Source organism: Mustela erminea, chromosome 7, assembly GCF_009829155.1.
Source record: "Mustela erminea isolate mMusErm1 chromosome 7, mMusErm1.Pri, whole genome shotgun sequence".
In the NCBI taxonomy this organism is placed as follows: Eukaryota; Metazoa; Chordata; class Mammalia; order Carnivora; family Mustelidae; genus Mustela; species Mustela erminea.
The window spans coordinates 41103464-41121730 of NC_045620.1; the positions used below are offsets into that span (position 1 = coordinate 41103464).

General features: G+C 44.4%; 1 protein-coding gene across 3 annotated transcripts in view; it reads right to left on the minus strand.

The window, feature by feature from the left end:
• Nucleotides 1-3287: 3287 nt before the first annotated feature.
• Nucleotides 3288-18267, minus strand: part of KIF16B (kinesin family member 16B) — a 277612-nt gene continuing 262632 nt past the window's right edge. For all 3 annotated transcript variants that reach the window (XM_032351450.1, XM_032351451.1, XM_032351449.1), the window contains one exon: nt 3288-4499. In XM_032351450.1, the coding sequence (XP_032207341.1) occupies nt 4341-4499 (159 nt within the window). In that variant the 3' untranslated portion in view covers nt 3288-4340. The remainder of the gene's footprint in view (nt 4500-18267) is intronic.

An 18267-nucleotide genomic window follows, 5' to 3' on the forward strand; every position in this document is an offset into this window, starting at 1 on the left:
GAACGTTTTTCTGCTTAGTCATTTTCCAACACAGAGAACGTTCTAGAAAGGCATGGGGTAACCTCAGGAGACAGTGCCAGAGCCTAGTATGCAGAATTCGACAGGGATAAATGCAGGTGAATTGCATTTATTTGCAGCAAACAAGGATAAACTCCTATCCTTGAACCCCTTCAGTTCAGCCAACTGCCTCTTTGTCTCTCCTACCATTTCAAAGTGTAACAAGGTTCTACTGGGCTGCCAGATGAAAAAGCCTTCTGAAGGTAAAGCCTGGCCAACACCACCAAGGCCCCTGATTACTCCCATGTACCACTGTAGGATCAATTTGAAACGATGCTTTAGAAAACTTATAACAGATGCTGGATTTGTTTCAACTCTGAAATAATTCTGTATTGTGTGAAATTCAAAATCTCAGCACCACAGAATCGTCACCCTTTTAATTATCATCAGAAAAAAAACCACCCTAAACAGAAGCAGAAAAGTCAATAACCAAGTCCTCTTTTTTTTTTTTTAAAGATTTTATTTATTTATCACAAGCAGGCAGAGAAGCAGGCCCAGAGAGAGGAGGAAGCGGGCTCCCTGCTGAGCAGAGAGCCCGACGCGGGGCTCGATCCCAGGACCCTGGGGATCATGACCTGAGTCGAAGACAGAGGCTTTAACCCACTGAGCCACCCAGGCGCCCCACCGGGTCTTCTTCTTGCTTATGGAAAGAGCACAGCCATTAAAAGAAGGGATATACAAGGCTTAATTCGCCAAGAATGAGTGCCCTTAGATTAATGGTCTTTAATTAGTTTTCCCAAAACATAAATCACCTGTCATGAAAATTTAAATAAAACTGAAGCAGTTGCTTTTGCCATGGAATTATTTTGCCTAAATTTCTTTACCTGTCTTATCCAAAATGAAAAGAACAAAAAACAAAATACTTACCCAGTAACAAAGTCCAATTTGAACTACTCCTGCATGCGTGTGTCAGAAGATGGAAAGACAAGGGCCTCATGTGGCAGAAATGTTCAGCTCTGGACTAAGGACACCTCAAGGCATCATTTTAGGCATTTGTGAAGGAGTGTATTTAAAACCTCTTTTTGGGGCATCTGGGGGCGCTCAGTGGGTTAAGCCGCTGCATTCGGCTCAGGTCATGATCTCAGGGTCCTGGGATCGAGTCCCACATCGGGCTCTCTGCTCAGCAGGGAGCCTGCTTCCCTTCCTCTCTCTCTCTGCCTGCCTCTCTGTCTACTTGTGATCTCTCTCTCTCTGTCAAATAAATAAATCTTTAAAAAAAATAAAAATAAAACCTCTTTTCAACACTACAGATCGGAAAGCGGGACGCCACTGAATATTTTCTCATGACTGTCTTGATTGGTACCCATGCTTCCTCTAAGGAGACGAGGCTGGCCCTGTGGTAGGCTCAGTCTAAGTGATAATGAACCACATGACAACAGAACACTGCTCTTCGTCTCCGAGAGCACGTCTGAGGAAATGATGGGGTGCATGTGGGATGGTGCCCTGGGGAAGAGGTGTCTGAATCTCATCCTTGAAACCTGAATCCAGAACAGCAACGTGCCCCAGCTCTGAGGCTGGAGACGTGGCCCTGCAGCAGCTATACGTCGTGAGTTCACAGATGCTCTAAGCTGTGAAACTTCTCGTTGCCAAACATATGCTATGTAGAACACTGAGTGGGTAAACAGGGCCACATTGAGCAGAACTGAGTCTTTCTACATATAAATGTAAATAGAAATGGCCCTGGGGCTGGGTACCCCATGCAAAAATCTTCAGAGCCTCTCCACATTATCGACCAGAGAATCTTCTAGAAGTCCATCCTTAGGGAGCCAGCATGCCTTGGTTAGTCCCTATCCACATGTGCAAATTATTCAAAATAGCAAGGTCTGGGTGGGATCTAGGTTGAAGGTGCTTATACCACTTGAGATTAAAAACAAGTTTTGTACACATTTTATTGTGGAAGCAAGACCTAAGACAGGCTGAAACAGCTTAAGTAAAGAATTCCAAGTTTCTTAGATTTGTCCAATTGGCTATAAAAATAGTACAAGTTGATGGCACTTCTATCTGACTTGCCTAAAATGCTCATCTCAGCATTACTTTATATGATGCGCTTGAAGTAATAAAATATGCATTTGCTAATTGTCTTTTACTCCTGTGCATCTGTCTAAATGAACAAAGCTTCAATTTTGTCATCCTGGCTCTGATGTCTCTTTTGTCTTTGTTCCTGAAAGGGATTCCACTATTTGTCTAGGTGAGACTTCTCACTGGCTTTTCAATACTCCCTCACGTTTGGTTCAGGTCAGGCTGCCTCTGAGTCCGATGAGAAGTCTGTAGTTCACGTCCACACCCCAGGGGCTGTCCTGGTCCATCCACCAGGAGCAGCTGTTCCCCTGCTCGTGAGCACGGCTAGAATGGGACCTAGAGATCATCCTGTGCAACAGCTCGGTTTGTACCGGAGGCTGAGGCTCAGAGAGGGGAAATGACATACTTCCGCCACAGCTGGCTTTAGCTGGAGCTGGTGAACGCTTGAACTTCAAACTCAACGCTGAGTACTTAAGATGAGGATTGGAGTCATAGGGTCTTCTGGTTCCTGCACTTCTTACAAACACATCTGTTTATTCTTGCTACATTATTACTGTATCCTCTGTCATTTCAGTGAACAGTGTGCCACCAGCCTGGCCTCGGGTACAGGTCGTAAAGGGCAGGGCACAGATTATCTGGTCTGCTGAAGAAAACCATTTGGTTTACTCATTAAATGAGGGACAATCTGTAGTGGTGTGACTCCTTTTAAATAAATGACCTGTGGTTAATTATTATCTCCCAGCTTTTATCCTTTAATCTCCAGGTTTAAATTCTTGGGTAGTAATTGCCTCTAAACCTATGCCTGTAATCACCACTGCAGACAAAAGCAAGTCTTTCTGCGGTAATTTTTTTCAAGTCCTCATTTTTTTCATGTTAAACTATGACATCTAATTAGTGTAATAATAGTTCCCCCCCTTATTGGGATTATTGCATCTTTAAACATATTCTTCAGGTTGGAGAGCTCAGTTGCACATGCATATTCTAGAAGACTGAATGAAAATATGTTTTGTTACCCCATTCGTTTGTGGCTTCAATGTTACTCCCACGGCATCTTCTGCAACACAAATACTAATTTATACACATTGGATCTTTCCAAACACATAAGATAAATTTTTAAACAGACCAGTTAGCGATGATCATGTCGCAAACTTAAAATAAACTGAGCAACACGACAGATTCTATGACATCATTTAATATTGATAGCAGCTCAATTTAAATTTTGAAAAAAGCAAATACCTTTAATAAACTTGGTGTGAACGATTATATATTTTGATACAACTATTGTACAGGCCTGTGTACATATATAAATCTATAGGTAGAATTATATACATTTCCATATATGCCACATTTATATTTTGTCTACTCACATTTTTCTCTAGTAAAACAAAGCAGTTTTACTGTACATAGATGTGCAATGCTACATTAAGTCCTGAGTAATTTAAGGGATCATTAATAAACTACTGTAAATTCTAGTCTTTCAGCCAAAGATCCAGTAGATTCTGTAACAAAAATGTGAAAAAAAATATTTAAAAACAGGCATTCAGCTATGCGCTTGTTTTTGTGCTCAACGGAGAAAGCTCAAGAATGCACAGTAGCCATTTACATTTGGGGCAATTCCCTTAAATATTCAAGATCAAACAAACCTCCTATTTGTAAGGATTTACAGAAGTTTTAAGTGATGTCATCTATATCCAATTTGTCAAGCATGGAAGATTCCAGTCATGATTGGACCAAAATTCCCTTTTGCAGAATATGAAATTCTGTGTAAACATCAGTGGCTAGGTATTATACAAAAGTTCTGACTCAAATGAGGGGAAAAAGAAAAAAATATATAGTGAAATCATTTAAAATGCTCCTCTTGGGATGTAGCTAGCCACATGGAAGGACTATAAAAAATAAGATATATCTTTTCATGGAAGAGGAAACCAGATGCCAGTCATTGAAGGGAGGTCTGGTGAGCCACCCACTCACTTGAGGAGGCCCTGGGCCCGCTGCGCTCAGAGAGCCTGCGACAGCCCAGCCACATCCATTCTGCCACAGGGGCAGACTCTGCTGGGATGAGAAGGAAGCACTATCGGGAAAAGGCCACATTCAACGGCAATGGGACAGTAACAGCTGCCCGTCGGGGTCCCCGTCAGCCAAGCGAAACATCCAGTCCCAGATTCAGGCACTCGGGGGGCCCTGGTGAGGCTGCCCTGCGCCGGGAGGGCCCCTTCGACGAGAAGGCACTGCATTGGTGGTTCCTCCGCCCCCACTCCGCAGCTCTACCCCGTCCCGTGGCTGCTGTAGTCAAAGACTCCCTTCTTGAAGAACGGCGAGAACTCACAAATGGTGTGTTTGGAAAGGGTCAGCCCCACCTTGTTGATATGCAGGGGGGATGTGGCGGATTGGAGCATCACGCTGAAAAAGTCCCTGAGGTATTTCTGAGGAAGAGACAAGAGCCAACACATGGTTAGATATCGTTGTGTGGAATCAAGGAGAGAAGAGATTCCACATACAACTTGCCACCCACTTGGAGCTGTTGCTGTTATTAGAAACAGCAAAGGGGACTGTGTGTGGCCTCAGCTGTCACCAGACCCACCCAAGGGAACACAGCCACAGCACCCATGATGCAGGTGACTTTTCTGGGACTCACAGCGACACGGCCTCAAGTCCACCTGCACACAATGCCCACAGAAATACCAACGTGGTGCCAGGCATGGGGGTGGGGGTGGCGGGGGTCTGCTTTCCAGCAACAGTGGCACTAGTTAAGATCCTCTTGTAACAATTCATTTCCCTCCAACTTACTTATTAAATAGAAAGCTGATTAAAAGGAGGCACAGAAAATTAAAAAAAAAAAAGGCTAGCCATCTGTATAATGCTAAATGTGCCACCAACTAACATTTTTAAATGATACCGTCCCTGTCTGCTTTGGATCTGTCTTATAAACCAAAGGAGAAAGAAATACTGGGGACAAGAGGGTCAATTCTAAGTACTAATATTTACAAATCATTTTGCAAAACCTATAATCATCAATGAAAAGAAATTCTTCCTGAGGGTAACTGCTCTGAACCACCCCCCCGCGCTGCCCCTCCCCACTCCCCCCTGCACGTGTTTGTCGCAGCATTCGCCGCCTTCTCTGGCACCCAGCAAGCAAAGCATGTCTGAGACGAGGATCTGAGATGCTGGGGATGGAATGAGACGTGGCTGCTGGCAGGATGTATTAAAGGAAAACAGGACACACAAAAATAGTTAATGTATTCCAGGTCAGGCAAATGTTATTTATAACAGAATGGGCCCGAATGCAGTGGGGTGGGGGTGGAGTGGGGTGGGTAAGCCTACATCTCTAGCAGGGTCCCAGCTTGTTTAAAAAATATAAACAATACTATCACAAGCCTTGAAATTAAACATAATAATTACAAACTTTCAGTAACAAAGAAATTTGTCTGTGAAACATGGCCGAGGCCTTAGAAGGAGGGGTTCCCAATCAGGGGCGATTTGCCCCATAGAAGACATACAGCAGTGTCTGGAAATGTTTTCCACTGATCGCCACTCTGTCCTGGGACGCACAGGACAGCCCCATGCCAGCACGACAGGGAAACCTTGGCCCAGGGCAGTGGAATTCAGCCTCCTCTATGTATTGCTAGCCTGAAATTTACTTCTGAAAGAAGACACTCTGCTGGAGGAAAATTCATCTCCTGTTTTCTTAAACATAATAATGAGGATTATTACTAATTAACATTTGTATAGTAATTTATAGTTTCTAAAAATCTTTTAATTTCTTTCTGATGTACAGTCACTGCACATTCCTCAAACGGACAACCTGATGACAATCTTGATCCATGCATACCCCTGTGCAGCCGTCCCCAAAGCATGAGAACGTAACTTTGCACCATGCCCTCAAATTTCTGAACTCACTTAATTTTATGCTATCCTCCTACTCTGCTAGAATTACCTGCTTCTTCTTCTTCTTCTTTTTTTTTTTTTTACTGTCAAACCCATTTTTGGGTGAGGATCCTGCTGCAGAAGCGAGCAAGGCTACAGATCAGGAAAGAGGACTTAAAAACAAGGGTATTTAACACAGACTCTGTCTTTTTTTGTTCAATATACCTAACTTACTGGTCTCAGAGTAATCTCTCAGGAAAGGAGCCTGAAAGAGCAATCAGGCGGAGGCAAGAAGGGGCCCAAACCAATTACTGAAAAATGAAGACTTCACACCAGGACGTATTTGCATCAGAAGCAAAAGGGAAGGGACTTCAACTTTCCTGGGGGAAGGGAAGCTGAGGACAGCAAATTTACAGGGAGCTGTGGTCCGTCCAATATGGATACAAGTGCGCGTGGGAGACCACACCCAGCCTGCCAGCCAATGCTTGCAATGCAGTAAGTGCACGTTGGCAGGTTGAGAATGAAGCGTTTGGAACAAGGATGACAAGGAGCGTGCGTGCCTGGAGCTTAGGGTCACAACATTTTCACAGTCTAAAGCACGCCCAGAGCCAGGTGGCCGTCACCTCCGGAGTTCCTGAGCGGCCCCCCTGCTGCAGGGGTCCCACAGGCTGCATTTAATGCTCACAACCAACTTGCCTTCAAGATGAATTCCAACAGAACGGAAGGTACTCACATCTGGGAACAGCTGTTGTACCAACATTTGTCATCATTAGTTCACAAGGAGGGGGTGGGGGGCTTTAAATTAAAGGGCCAGTAGAGCCCAAAGGGTACAGTGAAAAGTGAAAGTTAAAATGTAAATAAAAGAAAAAGTACTGGAGAGCCCTTCCCTGCCAGGACACCATGACCAGGAGAACCAAAAACTAGGTGTAGGTAGTGCCTTTTTCCTTAAAGGAACTCACTAGCGTGTCTCCATGGAAACTCAAGAAAGAAGGATCTCATTCAGTGAATTGCAAACATTGCAATAGAGTTTTTATATTGCAAAACTCTGCTTGGCAGGATGGGGCAGCCTGGGCTCCCTTTACATAGACGCTTCTTTGGTCAAAGAAATGCTTTGATTGGAGAGTGTTTTCGCAGTGAGCTTTAGGAGCTCTGAAGTATTCGAGTGCGGCATAGGAGGCTTGGTGCCTTAGGCTGACAGCGGGCTGGCCAAACTTCTGGCAAATGACAAAACCCAAGGACTAGGTGTAGGGTTGGGCACAGAAGACAGAACTAAAGTTCCAGAAGGTTCTTGAGGTCACACGCAGCAGCAGATCACTCTTCTTTGGAACCCCCACCATACCTTACACACTGTTAAGCTTGGGAAAAATGCTTGGAAGGAACCCTGATGACTGAAACTGAGGAGTTCACCTTTAAAAATTGAAGTGCACGCAGAGAAAACAGCACATGTGCACAACCTGATGAAATTTCAAAAAGTGGACATCCCTGTGTGATCAGGGATGATGTTTTTATCTTGATAAAAACAAGATAACCCTGCTAGTACCCAGGAGCAGCACTCCTCATTCTCCCTCACAATCCTTTACCCAAGTCAAGGCTATCCGACTTCTCCCATCATCCATTAGTTCTGCCAGTTTTTGAACCTCACATTCATGGAATCACACAGACACTCTTTTGTGTCTGGCCTCCTGGGCTTTAACACAATGTATGTGAGACTCACACACCCTGCTGGGTAGAGCTGCAGCGTGTCCATTATCATGGCTGTATAGTATTCCACGTGCGAACATGCCCTCTGACTGCCTTTCCCAGGGAGGCGAGCAACAATGACCTTCCCTCTGAGCTCTTCTTCAGGGATGAAATGTGCCTCCACACAATGGTGTCTGGTGAATCGAGTTTACAGCGTTCTCTCCCATAAAGCAGTTCTCCTACAGGATTTTAGGCTCAGACCAAGATCTACACATGAACTAGAACTCCACTATTATATCTATTTAATATGTATATATCATAATTATATATAAAATACACACTTAAAGACACACATATTCCCTACATTTGTCATTTTTGTTGCTTGTGCTCACAATGTTTTCTAAAGCATCTGTGGCTGAGAGGAGAAAATTAAAGTTCCTCCTGTCAAAATGATCCCCTTTTTATTGTCTAGCCCTCCTCCCCAGTATGTGAAAAATAAATCCAGCTGCATTCCCAGGGCATTTCACTTTATAAAAAAGTATTACAAAAATTGAAGGACATTAGGAGTTTAAGTGGCTTTCAGGGTCAGAAGGGCAAAGAAGGAGAAGGATTTGTGAAATCCAATATCCAATTTCTGTTTCTTTCACGTGGCATTTTCTCCATTAAAAAAGAAAAGAAAAGAAACAAAAACCAGGCATATTTAAATCTCTGTGGCTGTCAGGGACCCCAGAAGGCCGGCAAGCCTTGCCCACCCTGGTGTTGGGTGTCTCAACCGAGTCCTGGCTTCATTAAATGTTCCGACTGGGGCCACTGCGAATGCGCAGCTGCAGCCCCCGCGGCAGTGCACCATTTTAATTCTGTCTCGCCCGGGGTAGTTGGAAGATGAAAGTCAGATTAAACTAAATCCTTTTTCAATAAGATTGCAAACCCATGGTACAGAGCAAGAAGGGGTCTGGGAGGGGGCCTGAGTATGAGTGAAGGCAGGAAAGGGAGGGGACCACACAGAGATGGAGGCGCTGGCTGGGGGAGGGCGACAGAGGAAGGGTTGTGACAGAGGGAGAACAGAAGACACAGAGGAGAGAAGGAAATAGCACAGCCACTTTGGAGACCCAACTCGAGGAGTTATTTATCCATTTGGCATTAAAAAAAAAAAAAGGATTTAAGATTAATAAGAAATAGATGAGACATTTATCTATGTAATTTACTTTTTGCTACTAGGACCAGCACTGAAGTATAAGGTGTTTTCTTATCAACACTTTCAGAAAATCAGGTTTAGATGGTTGATCTTGAACACATATTTCAGTATTGAAGCAGAGAACCTTGATTCCAGAAAGTGCCTTTCTTTTACAGTCTGTGGGTGCACCTTACTGTTTTTTAAGGTCTATGCAGGGAGCAGTAAACAGGGGGTAGAAGTAACCAGGAAAGACAGGACTGCATGGGTTTGTTCCAAAACATTAAACAGGCAGGTGCTTTACCCCCAAATAAGACAAAATCCTGTAGGGTAGGGAACTAGGAGCTTTTCAAGAGGAGGCCAAAAGACCCCAGGATGAATGAAGGACATATAGCTTGCAGAGACACCTGCACTAGGCTCCTGACATCTTCTTTCCACAGTGGTCCAATCATACATGCCAAGACCCCTCCACACATTTCTGAGGATTGTCTCCCACGTGCACACAACAGGCTGACCAGCTGCCATCTTGTTACTTTTACAGAGAGACCACTTACCAAGGGCCTGAGTGTTCTAGGCATGGTGAGAACTTTCCATGGTGTATCTCATTTAATGACTGCAACAACTTTATGAAGTAGGGACCATGACTATCCCTATCTTCTAGATGTAGAAACTGAGGACCAGGAGGCTTAAGTAATGCCCTGAAGGACACACACTCACATCTTCCAGCCCCAAAGGCTGGGTCTCAATCAATAGCCTGCCATTGAGCAGCTACACACCCTCCATTTGCCTGTTGGGCCCCCCATCTCTGAGCACAGTCATCTCTCACTGGGCAAGGCCATCCATCTACCCTGAGCCAGATACATTGCTTCTCCCAGGCCTGAGGCTGCTCTCACAGAGACAGAGGGGTCTCTGGGTTCTCAAGAGTTAATGTTCCACACAAACATGGGGATGGGAAAAACACCTCTTGCTGTGAAGCTGGAACTCATCTGTGTTCCATGTGCAGTCTGTGCCCATGCTTCCATACCTTCCTCAGAGTCTTGGTGGGCGCTGGGCCATTTTATTTATTTATTTTTTTTAAACTGCCCTGTTTCCTTTTTCCTTCCCAAATAGCACTCAGATTCCGTTCTGAAAAACTCTCTCTCCCTCCTTTGGGGATTGGTTATCTGTCTGACTTGGGGCAGAGGACTGGTGAATTTTTCCCATTCATCTTCTGGGATGAGCATCCCCATAACCAAGGAGCTAATGAAGACACCACTTGGATTCTGCTGGAATCGATCTCTTCCAGATTGCACAGCCACTGCCAGAGGGCATTTTCAAGAGTGTAAGAAGCTCAGGGAACTCTCAGAGAGCCAGCCGCAGGAGAGCCTTCGGTCTTGCCACGCCCAAGCCCGGGAGTGGACGCATCCACTTGTTGGCAATGGGCCACTATAATTTTCTACTGTTGGCAAACAAGTTAACTAACAATGACCCTTGACACACTGGCAGGCAGGTTGTAGGCACCAGTCTGGGTCAGAGGAAACCTTCCATCTGTACCACACCCAAGCTCCTAGGGGGCTGGACTGTGTCAGATCAAGATCTGCCCAGGGCACCCCACTCTTAGGAAAAGGTCCATCTACGGAGGCTCTAGTGAATAACATTTCAGATGGGTCAGTGCATTCTGGGGGTCCATCCCCAGCCAAGCGTTAACCTGGAAAGTTCTTGCCCCAAACCCTGATATACACACAGGCCAATCTTCAAAATTCCAAAACCATTTCAAGATATCTAAATATTATTAATCTTTTGAACCAAAACACAGGCTAATATGGTCTATTGGCTGTGTTAATGAGTTCTGAAAGGTGAAACACACTCCCTACAGCAATACAGGGCAATTCAGCAAGAATTTAGTCCATTATTTTAAAGCTTTAGCCTGGTACTTCAATCAATACACTGCATCAGGAAGAAAAAACTGAAAATATAATGTGCTGCTACATGCTAATTTTCATTTTTATTTCATTCTTGATGAAGGTCATTCTGTTAACATGATTCATGTGTGACCTACAATACAATTTCAGTCTCTGCTCTAGCTGAAAGGAAAGTACTTAAATTACTGGAAGAACCTAACTAAAATTTGGCCTTCAGACACCCTCTGGTGGGCTGTTCAAGTCTGGAGTTTCTGGGTGAAATGCTGGTTTGGTCATCAGGACTGGCCATGTGGTCTACAGTCCATCCAGGCAAAAATGTGGGAGATGAGCAGGAAGTTAAACAGTGCAGCCCCTGCCATCCTGCAGCCACTTCCTTTCAGGTCTGGGGTCTACAAAGGAGGGAAGATGGGGTGGCATCCACGCTTGGCAAACAGTGTGAACTAGGGGGCCAGGCCGGCATGTGCAGGGCTCTGTGTGGGGAACAGCAGGACCTGAAGGGGAACGCAGAGGGCCCCAAACCTGGGTTTGGGTCTACAGGCACTCTGTACAAAGCACTTCCCAGTTCATGAGCTCATGGGACCCCTAGGACAGGGTGAGGAAGAGGAGGACAAGGTATGCATATCCTGTGTACAGAGACCCCCAGAGGCAGTGACTTAGCCCATGTCAACAAACCACAGACGCTGACAAAGGACGGGCTCTTCCAATTCAGGAGAAAGTGAGATGGTCTAATGTAATTCACAAGGTACAATCCTGTGAGGCCTGAAACGTAGGGAGTAAAGGTAAACACAGCCCTTCTCTTTTGAGCCCATGCTCACAGAGGCTCTCAGAATTTGCCACTGTGTGTGTGTGTGTGTGTGTATGTGTGTGTACAGAGAACATACGGGAATGAGAGTAGGGTCTCAGATGCATTCAAAAGATCCTACCTTCTTAATTTTTTTGGCTCCCTTCCTTCTATTTTAATTATCATGGGGATAAAGCCATGACTATTTTAGGTTGCTAAAAAGCTTGCTTTACTGGGGCTTATAATCTATTATTATAAACCCTAGAACAGTCTATATTCTAGAACGTAAGACTGTTATACAGGCTTACATGTGAGCCTGTATAACAGAGTCATACAGGCTCATGACTGTGACTGCAGCCTGCCGCGTACATGGCCATGTACTGCCCAGCTGTGTCACTCCTGATGTCTCCAGCCAGCTCACTGTTGTCGAGCCACTTCATGTCACAAAATTCTTACATACATCCATAATTTAATTTCAAGTTATTGAAATTATTAAAATGTACTTTAAAACTGTAGGGCCTTATCCACCTTTTCACTCTTGACATATTAACAGGGAAGACAGTTTGCTGGAATTCCTCATTTCCAGAAGCCATTAGCCATGATGGCAGCTTAAAGACAACGATCAGTCTGCTCAGACTTAGAAGTTTCATTTACCTTGCAGCACTTGGAAAATTCATCCTCGACGGATGGGCTCTGAAGACAGATCAAGCCAGGATGGATATTTCCAGATCCAAGTGACGTCTGGCTACCACTGGCTATGCGTTATAAATGAACCCAGTGGGGTCAATATTCAATCACTCAAGGTTTTCCAGTTTCAAACTCTCATAAATTCTAGTTGACACCTCTCTCTCTAGCTATTTAGGAGTCCTAAAATTTGTCTCCACTGGATCAAAAATACTGGGTTCCTCTCCCGATCTGCCCCTAAATGTCCTCCACACGCTGATGAAATTAGGACAGTTTGATTCAAGCAACTCATCCATCCACCGCAGTTACCACACACCTATTCTACAGGGAGCAGTGGGCCAGGCACTGGGTGTCCAATGTTGATTAAAACCAACACAGAGCCTGGGCTTCCCTGTATCATGTCTTCACTGTTCAGAATCATTCATCTAAATCCTACTTGTCTTCTAAGCACTGGACAAGGTTTGTTCTTTTTTGGCTCTTCTCTCTCTTGAGACTTCATTCATGCACCCAACAAATATTTGTTGAGAGCTTTCTACACGCCAGTGCCACTGAGGATTCAGTAGTGAGATCAGTTTCTGCCCTGAGTAATGTGTAGGCATTCCAGGGAGTTGGATAGGTAAAGCACTGATTAAAATAAGGCTACATTCTCTGAACAGAAATGAGATGCTTTTGGAGCACACAGAAAAGGCATCCAGCCTAGTTCTGGGAACTGGGGACGTTTATGCCAAGAGCTGAGGGATGAGTAAGAATCAGACTGGAGAAAATATTGGTGGAAGCTACTTGAAGGAAGCCTATTCTAGGCAGTGGGGAGAGCATGTGCAAAGCATCATGGTGAGGGTGCACACCTTGGAGTGTCCCAAGAGTCCCCATGACTATACTGTGTGCACATGATATGGGGCCCATTCAGCATCGGGGACATACTTCTGGAATGTTCTGCTCGCCAGACTGGCTCTTTACTGACCCTCACGCTGAGGGTCCTGTGCTCTGGTGGTGTCTCTTCTCTCTGATTCCTGGATCCTGTCAGGCCTTCTGGGTGGAGCCTGAGCCTTATTTTCACCAAGGGAACACACCTGAGGTAAAGCTGTCACCTGGCAGGCTCTGGAGCCCCATAAGTCCCACTAAGTTCACTAAGTCCTTAGTGGCGCCATGATCAGAATGAAGCCATGGAAGTTACCTGACCTGATACCTGACACTAGGAAAAGATGAACCACTTGGCGAAGCCCTGCCCGAATTCCAGAACCATAGCATTCAGAAGCAATAAAATGGCAGTTGCTTTAAGGAAGTTAAGTTTTGGGGTAGTTTATTACATGTGACAGATAACCAACTTCTGTGTGTGGGGGAAGAAGGTAAGAGATGAGGGAATCCATGAAATTAGTCAAAGCAGAAAAGTCTCTTTGGCTTTTATTTATAATTTATGACTAGCCATAAATCATAGTCCTATTCTACTTCATGCTAACCTCTTCCAACCTCTTTAGTATTTCTAATGAATAATTCTGTCTTAGCAGGTACTTCTTTTCATCCATCCTAGGTTTTAAAGTAAATACTTGAAATAAGTAGTCATCATTTGAAATATGGCATTTATTTCTTGATTTTATAGAGAATTCTGAGAGCTCCCAGTTAAAATTCATCAGGGTGAAAATGTTAGTCTGTGATTACAGAATCGGAACTATTCATTACAGCTATTCAGAGAATCTTCTTTATGAGCTTAATGACATAAGCATATTGTATTGAATTATTACGGTACTGCATCAATTGGACTCATAAATTTAATATACTCAGTCTGGCTCACATATTCTAATAAAATCCAGCAAGCTTTAAAAATTTTATAAGGAATGTGCACTTAAAGTCACGTGATATTCAGTTTTTACAGGTTGGCATCCCTGCTTGGGGTACTGAGCATAGCTCCAAGGTATGTGACCAACTGGTCCGGCAGACCAGAAAGCTGAGCGGGCGGCCTCACAGAGAGGCCACATAGAAAGCCCCAAATCTGCTCAGACTATGAAGCTGGGTGAGCTCTTCTCCAAAATCCAAGTCAATACCAGGCCCCTCTTTTGGGTTCACCGAGGGAAAGAGCTGAGGCTGCACCTTGAGTTGCAAGCAAGGGCACGTCAGCTGTAAGCAGGCCAAGTGCTTGCAGAAGGTCTGACAGGCCCCACTCTCGACCTTACTCAGCTGAAGCCAAATATGGGAGGATGGACTGCGGGAGAAGTGATAGTTTCCAGCGCTCATCCTGGTTCTTTGACTTCTGTTCACTGAATCTGGGTTAAGAGACTGGTAACAGCTCCACACGGAGGCACAGCAACTCAACTGTCCCAGGATCTGGGCGGGGCCCGGGAGCTCAGCTGGCCGAGTGGACCACATGACTTCTGGAGTCCAACCCTCGCATTGCGAGCCACATCCCGGGACACCCAGTCATGCAGCAGCCACCATGCTGGGCACAGGGACACGGCAGCACTGGAGTCTGGATTAAGTCCCTGAACTCCTCTGCACCTCAGTTTCTTCATCTGATTATACCCCCTTTTCAATCGGGAGATGAAATGAGCTGTGTCTGTGAGGTGCGTGGGGCAAGGCCCAATTCACGCCATGCATTTATTAAGTGGGTAACATTATTATCTACACAGTTTTGTCCTCAGGAGTAAACCAGCAAATATATTCATTTTCTCCCCCTTTAGGTGTTTAGAGACACGTGGGCTTAAAATGTGGAAGTATTTAATGCTTTAAGGTTTTCCCCTTCAAAGGAAAGTGGAAGACAGTAAGTCTGGAATGGCTTTTTTCCCAAAGTCACCTCATATCGGATACTGGCAGACCCTTCATTTCAAAAATTGCTTTAAAGGAAGAGTTAATGGGTTTTTCAAAATGGGGAATCCTAACTGTAAGTTTAAAATTCTAGGCTACACCAGGTAAATTAATGATGCCCCCAAAGCTCATTTTAAGATACATTTTGGACACTGAGATTCTGGAAAATGCCATCTGGGGGAAAAAAGAACGATTCTTTGTTTCTCAGCTCCTGATTCCTTCTTGTACTGTATAAACCTTCAAAGAGGTTCCTGATGTTCTAAGACAGAATAACTGCTCCAAATGACCAATTTGACTGACAGACTTTCAAATGAGAAAGAATCTTGCTGTATGGTACCTGTCTTGGCTATAACATACTTAAACTCCAATTCAAAGAATCGTAAGAATTAATTTCTGGTCTCCCATAGTCTCCCCCTGACTAGGAGCCAAGCACTTGGACACAGGGTGATGGCTTCAGGAACCCTGAATGACTACGTCACTCCTTTCTACCGTCTGTGCCTGTGGTTGGGCAGAACCAGCCTCCCCTTTAATGTCTGCCCTGAGGTCACTTACATACTGATGGCAGGTTTTCTCAGGCTGGCCTTGGACTGGACCATCATTGAATACCAATGCATCCCTGAATTCCAGGGCAAGAGGGTCAGGTCTTGAGCCTAGGAGGGAAGACCCACTGCCCCTTTTTTGTTCTCTGGACTAGGGTTTCCTGATGATCCCTGTGGGACTATTTGCCTTGCAGATTATCCTCTTGCCCTGGGAGTTATTCCTCAGCATCCCCAAGTTGCCCTACGTCCCAGGAGGGAGCCATGGTCATGCCCCAGGTGTGATGAGGCCTGTGGCCCTGAGTGGTGGGTCTGTGACCCCACCCCACAGAGAGGATTAGCTGGGGATTTGGATTATCCGCACCAATGATCCCCTTCACTGGGGACAATAATGGAGGCTTGACTATGTTGGGGAAAGGAGGAGGAAGGGAGAAAAGCACGACCAAAATTTCTCTAATAGAACATCTCTAATTCTTAAGAAGAATGTGTTACTTGTGTTTTTAAAAATTCCTTTACCAACCAGCTATCATCCACACAATGAAGCATCTAAGTTAAAAAAGATTTACACAGAAAATATAAATCCTGCAGAGTGCTTTCCTCTGGAAAGACATTCTCCGTTAAGCGCTCAATACAATGAATATTAGGTAACGTTATTAAGTCCTGATGAACAATGAGAAGCCTGGGTTTCTTCTCCTTAGGACCTTCCCTTGCAGCAAAATTTCACAGATTTATATAGTATCTTCTCTCTGGAACAAGAGAAGTTTACTAAATCACTGGAGAGAAGAAGTCTATCAAATCTTAATTCATGCTCCAAAGCCAAACTTGAGAAACTCTTCAAACGGTCTTGGCACCCCTTCAAATGTGAGAAGTTGCTGCAGAAAAGAAGTTGGGAATGTTGTTGGTTCTGCTGTGGATTAAGAAGGGCGTCCTTGTGTACTCGTGTCTGGCTCTGTTAACTGCCCAATGAACCTGAACCTGTGTAAGCACCACTCTGAGTCAACACCTTGAGCGCCCAAGGTTGTTCTCAGCTGGGAGGCTTTGAAAGCAATGTGGTACAAGTTCAGGAGGACTGGCAAAACGTGGAAGGAAGATCTCACGGATCAAAGGGAAATCGCTCCAGCTGGGGGATCGGGCAGAAAGCTATGTGACCATTTAATCTAAGACATCATGGGCTCATTTGGACTAATGTGACATCCAGTTTCTGCCATGAGGAAACTGCCTTGCAAAGTAAGAAATGTCAGTTTGTACTGACTGAGCTAGTACTTGGTTATGCCCAGATTCTTTCCAATCAGAAACTGCAAAAAAGGCATTTTTGGAAACTGGAAGAGAAGCACTATAAATGGAAAAGAAAAGGTGAATCAGCAGCAACAGATACGAAAAAGCATAATATCCCAGCCTACCGAGATGGTTAGAGCAGACGGTCTTCTTGCTCATAGCACTTATCCACAGAGCTCTGAAATAAAAAATCTGCAGTCTGCTGGGGCTTTGTTTCTAGTCAGCTACAAAATCCACCAAGAAAAAGGTGACAGCATCATTGACTGCCATTTTCAACTCTGATTAACAATTACTTTCCTGATTTTAGTATTAGTTTCTCAATTTTACTTAAAAATAATATGAAACAGGTGATCTCAGGAAACAAATTGGACAAAGTCCTCAGTTTTTGTTTTTGTTTTTTGTTTTTTTTGGTTGCCTAGAATGAATATATGTAAATGCAACCACATTGCTGTGAATTTCTGGGAACAGAAATAAGTCTATCTAAAAATGGATGGGAGCTTATGACAGGCAAACAATGAAGACAAAAAGTTGTGTGGAATTGGAACAAACTGATGTTCTTACCCATTTCTTTATTCCAAATATTGTTTCAAAGGGCTGCAACATATGCTGATTCATTACTGCTATGAAATATAAGTGACATACAGAAAAAAAAGGGGAGGAACCATTAAAGGAAAAAAGTAACTACCTGAATTCTAAAACAAAAATGCAGTTTTCAAAAGCAATGAAAGGACAGTGCAGAGGTTCACTGGCAAAGACCACAGTGCACATCTTGAGGAAAAGCAAAATTTACAGGGCGCCTGGGTGGCTCAGTCGGTTAAGCATACAACTCTTGATTTTGGCTTAGATCATGATCTCAGGGTTGTGAGATCAAGCCCTGTGTTGGACTCTGCACTGGACGTGGGTAGAGCCTGCTTAAGATTCCCCCTCTCCCGGTGCCCCTCCCTCCAGTTCCCTCTCTCTCAAAAAAAGGCACAACTTACTTGGAAAACAAATCTCAATAAATGGAGCTAAGGGAATCAGCATCTTCGAAGAAAGTCTAATTCAAATTTATAAAAGAGAAAGGATGATTCCCAAATGCTGATATAAACAGTGAGCAGAAGACTACTAGAGACTGGACAGAAAAAGTGGTTCTTAAGATACACAGATGCACAGGAAGAATTTTGCATATGTCTTTCGGGCTGTTGCAATGAACAGAATGGATGAAGATGAACTGTACAGAAGTCCATGGAAATAAATACAACCAATTAGTGCTGGAAGTAAGAGACTAGGCCCTCTGGTTTGTAACAGCACTAAGAGATGCAAAAGCAACAAGCACCGTGTTAAAACAAGGGAAGGAAGAATGTGGTGGATCACACTGCCCAGTGCTTCTCAAAACACTTTGCAGAGAAGGACCAACTGAAGGGGGTAGGGGAGGAGAGAGACAGACAGAAAGAAATGGAAAACAGAGGAGACAGGAAAATTCGAGGAAGACCCAGCCAGGGGGTTCAACACAAACAAATGGGA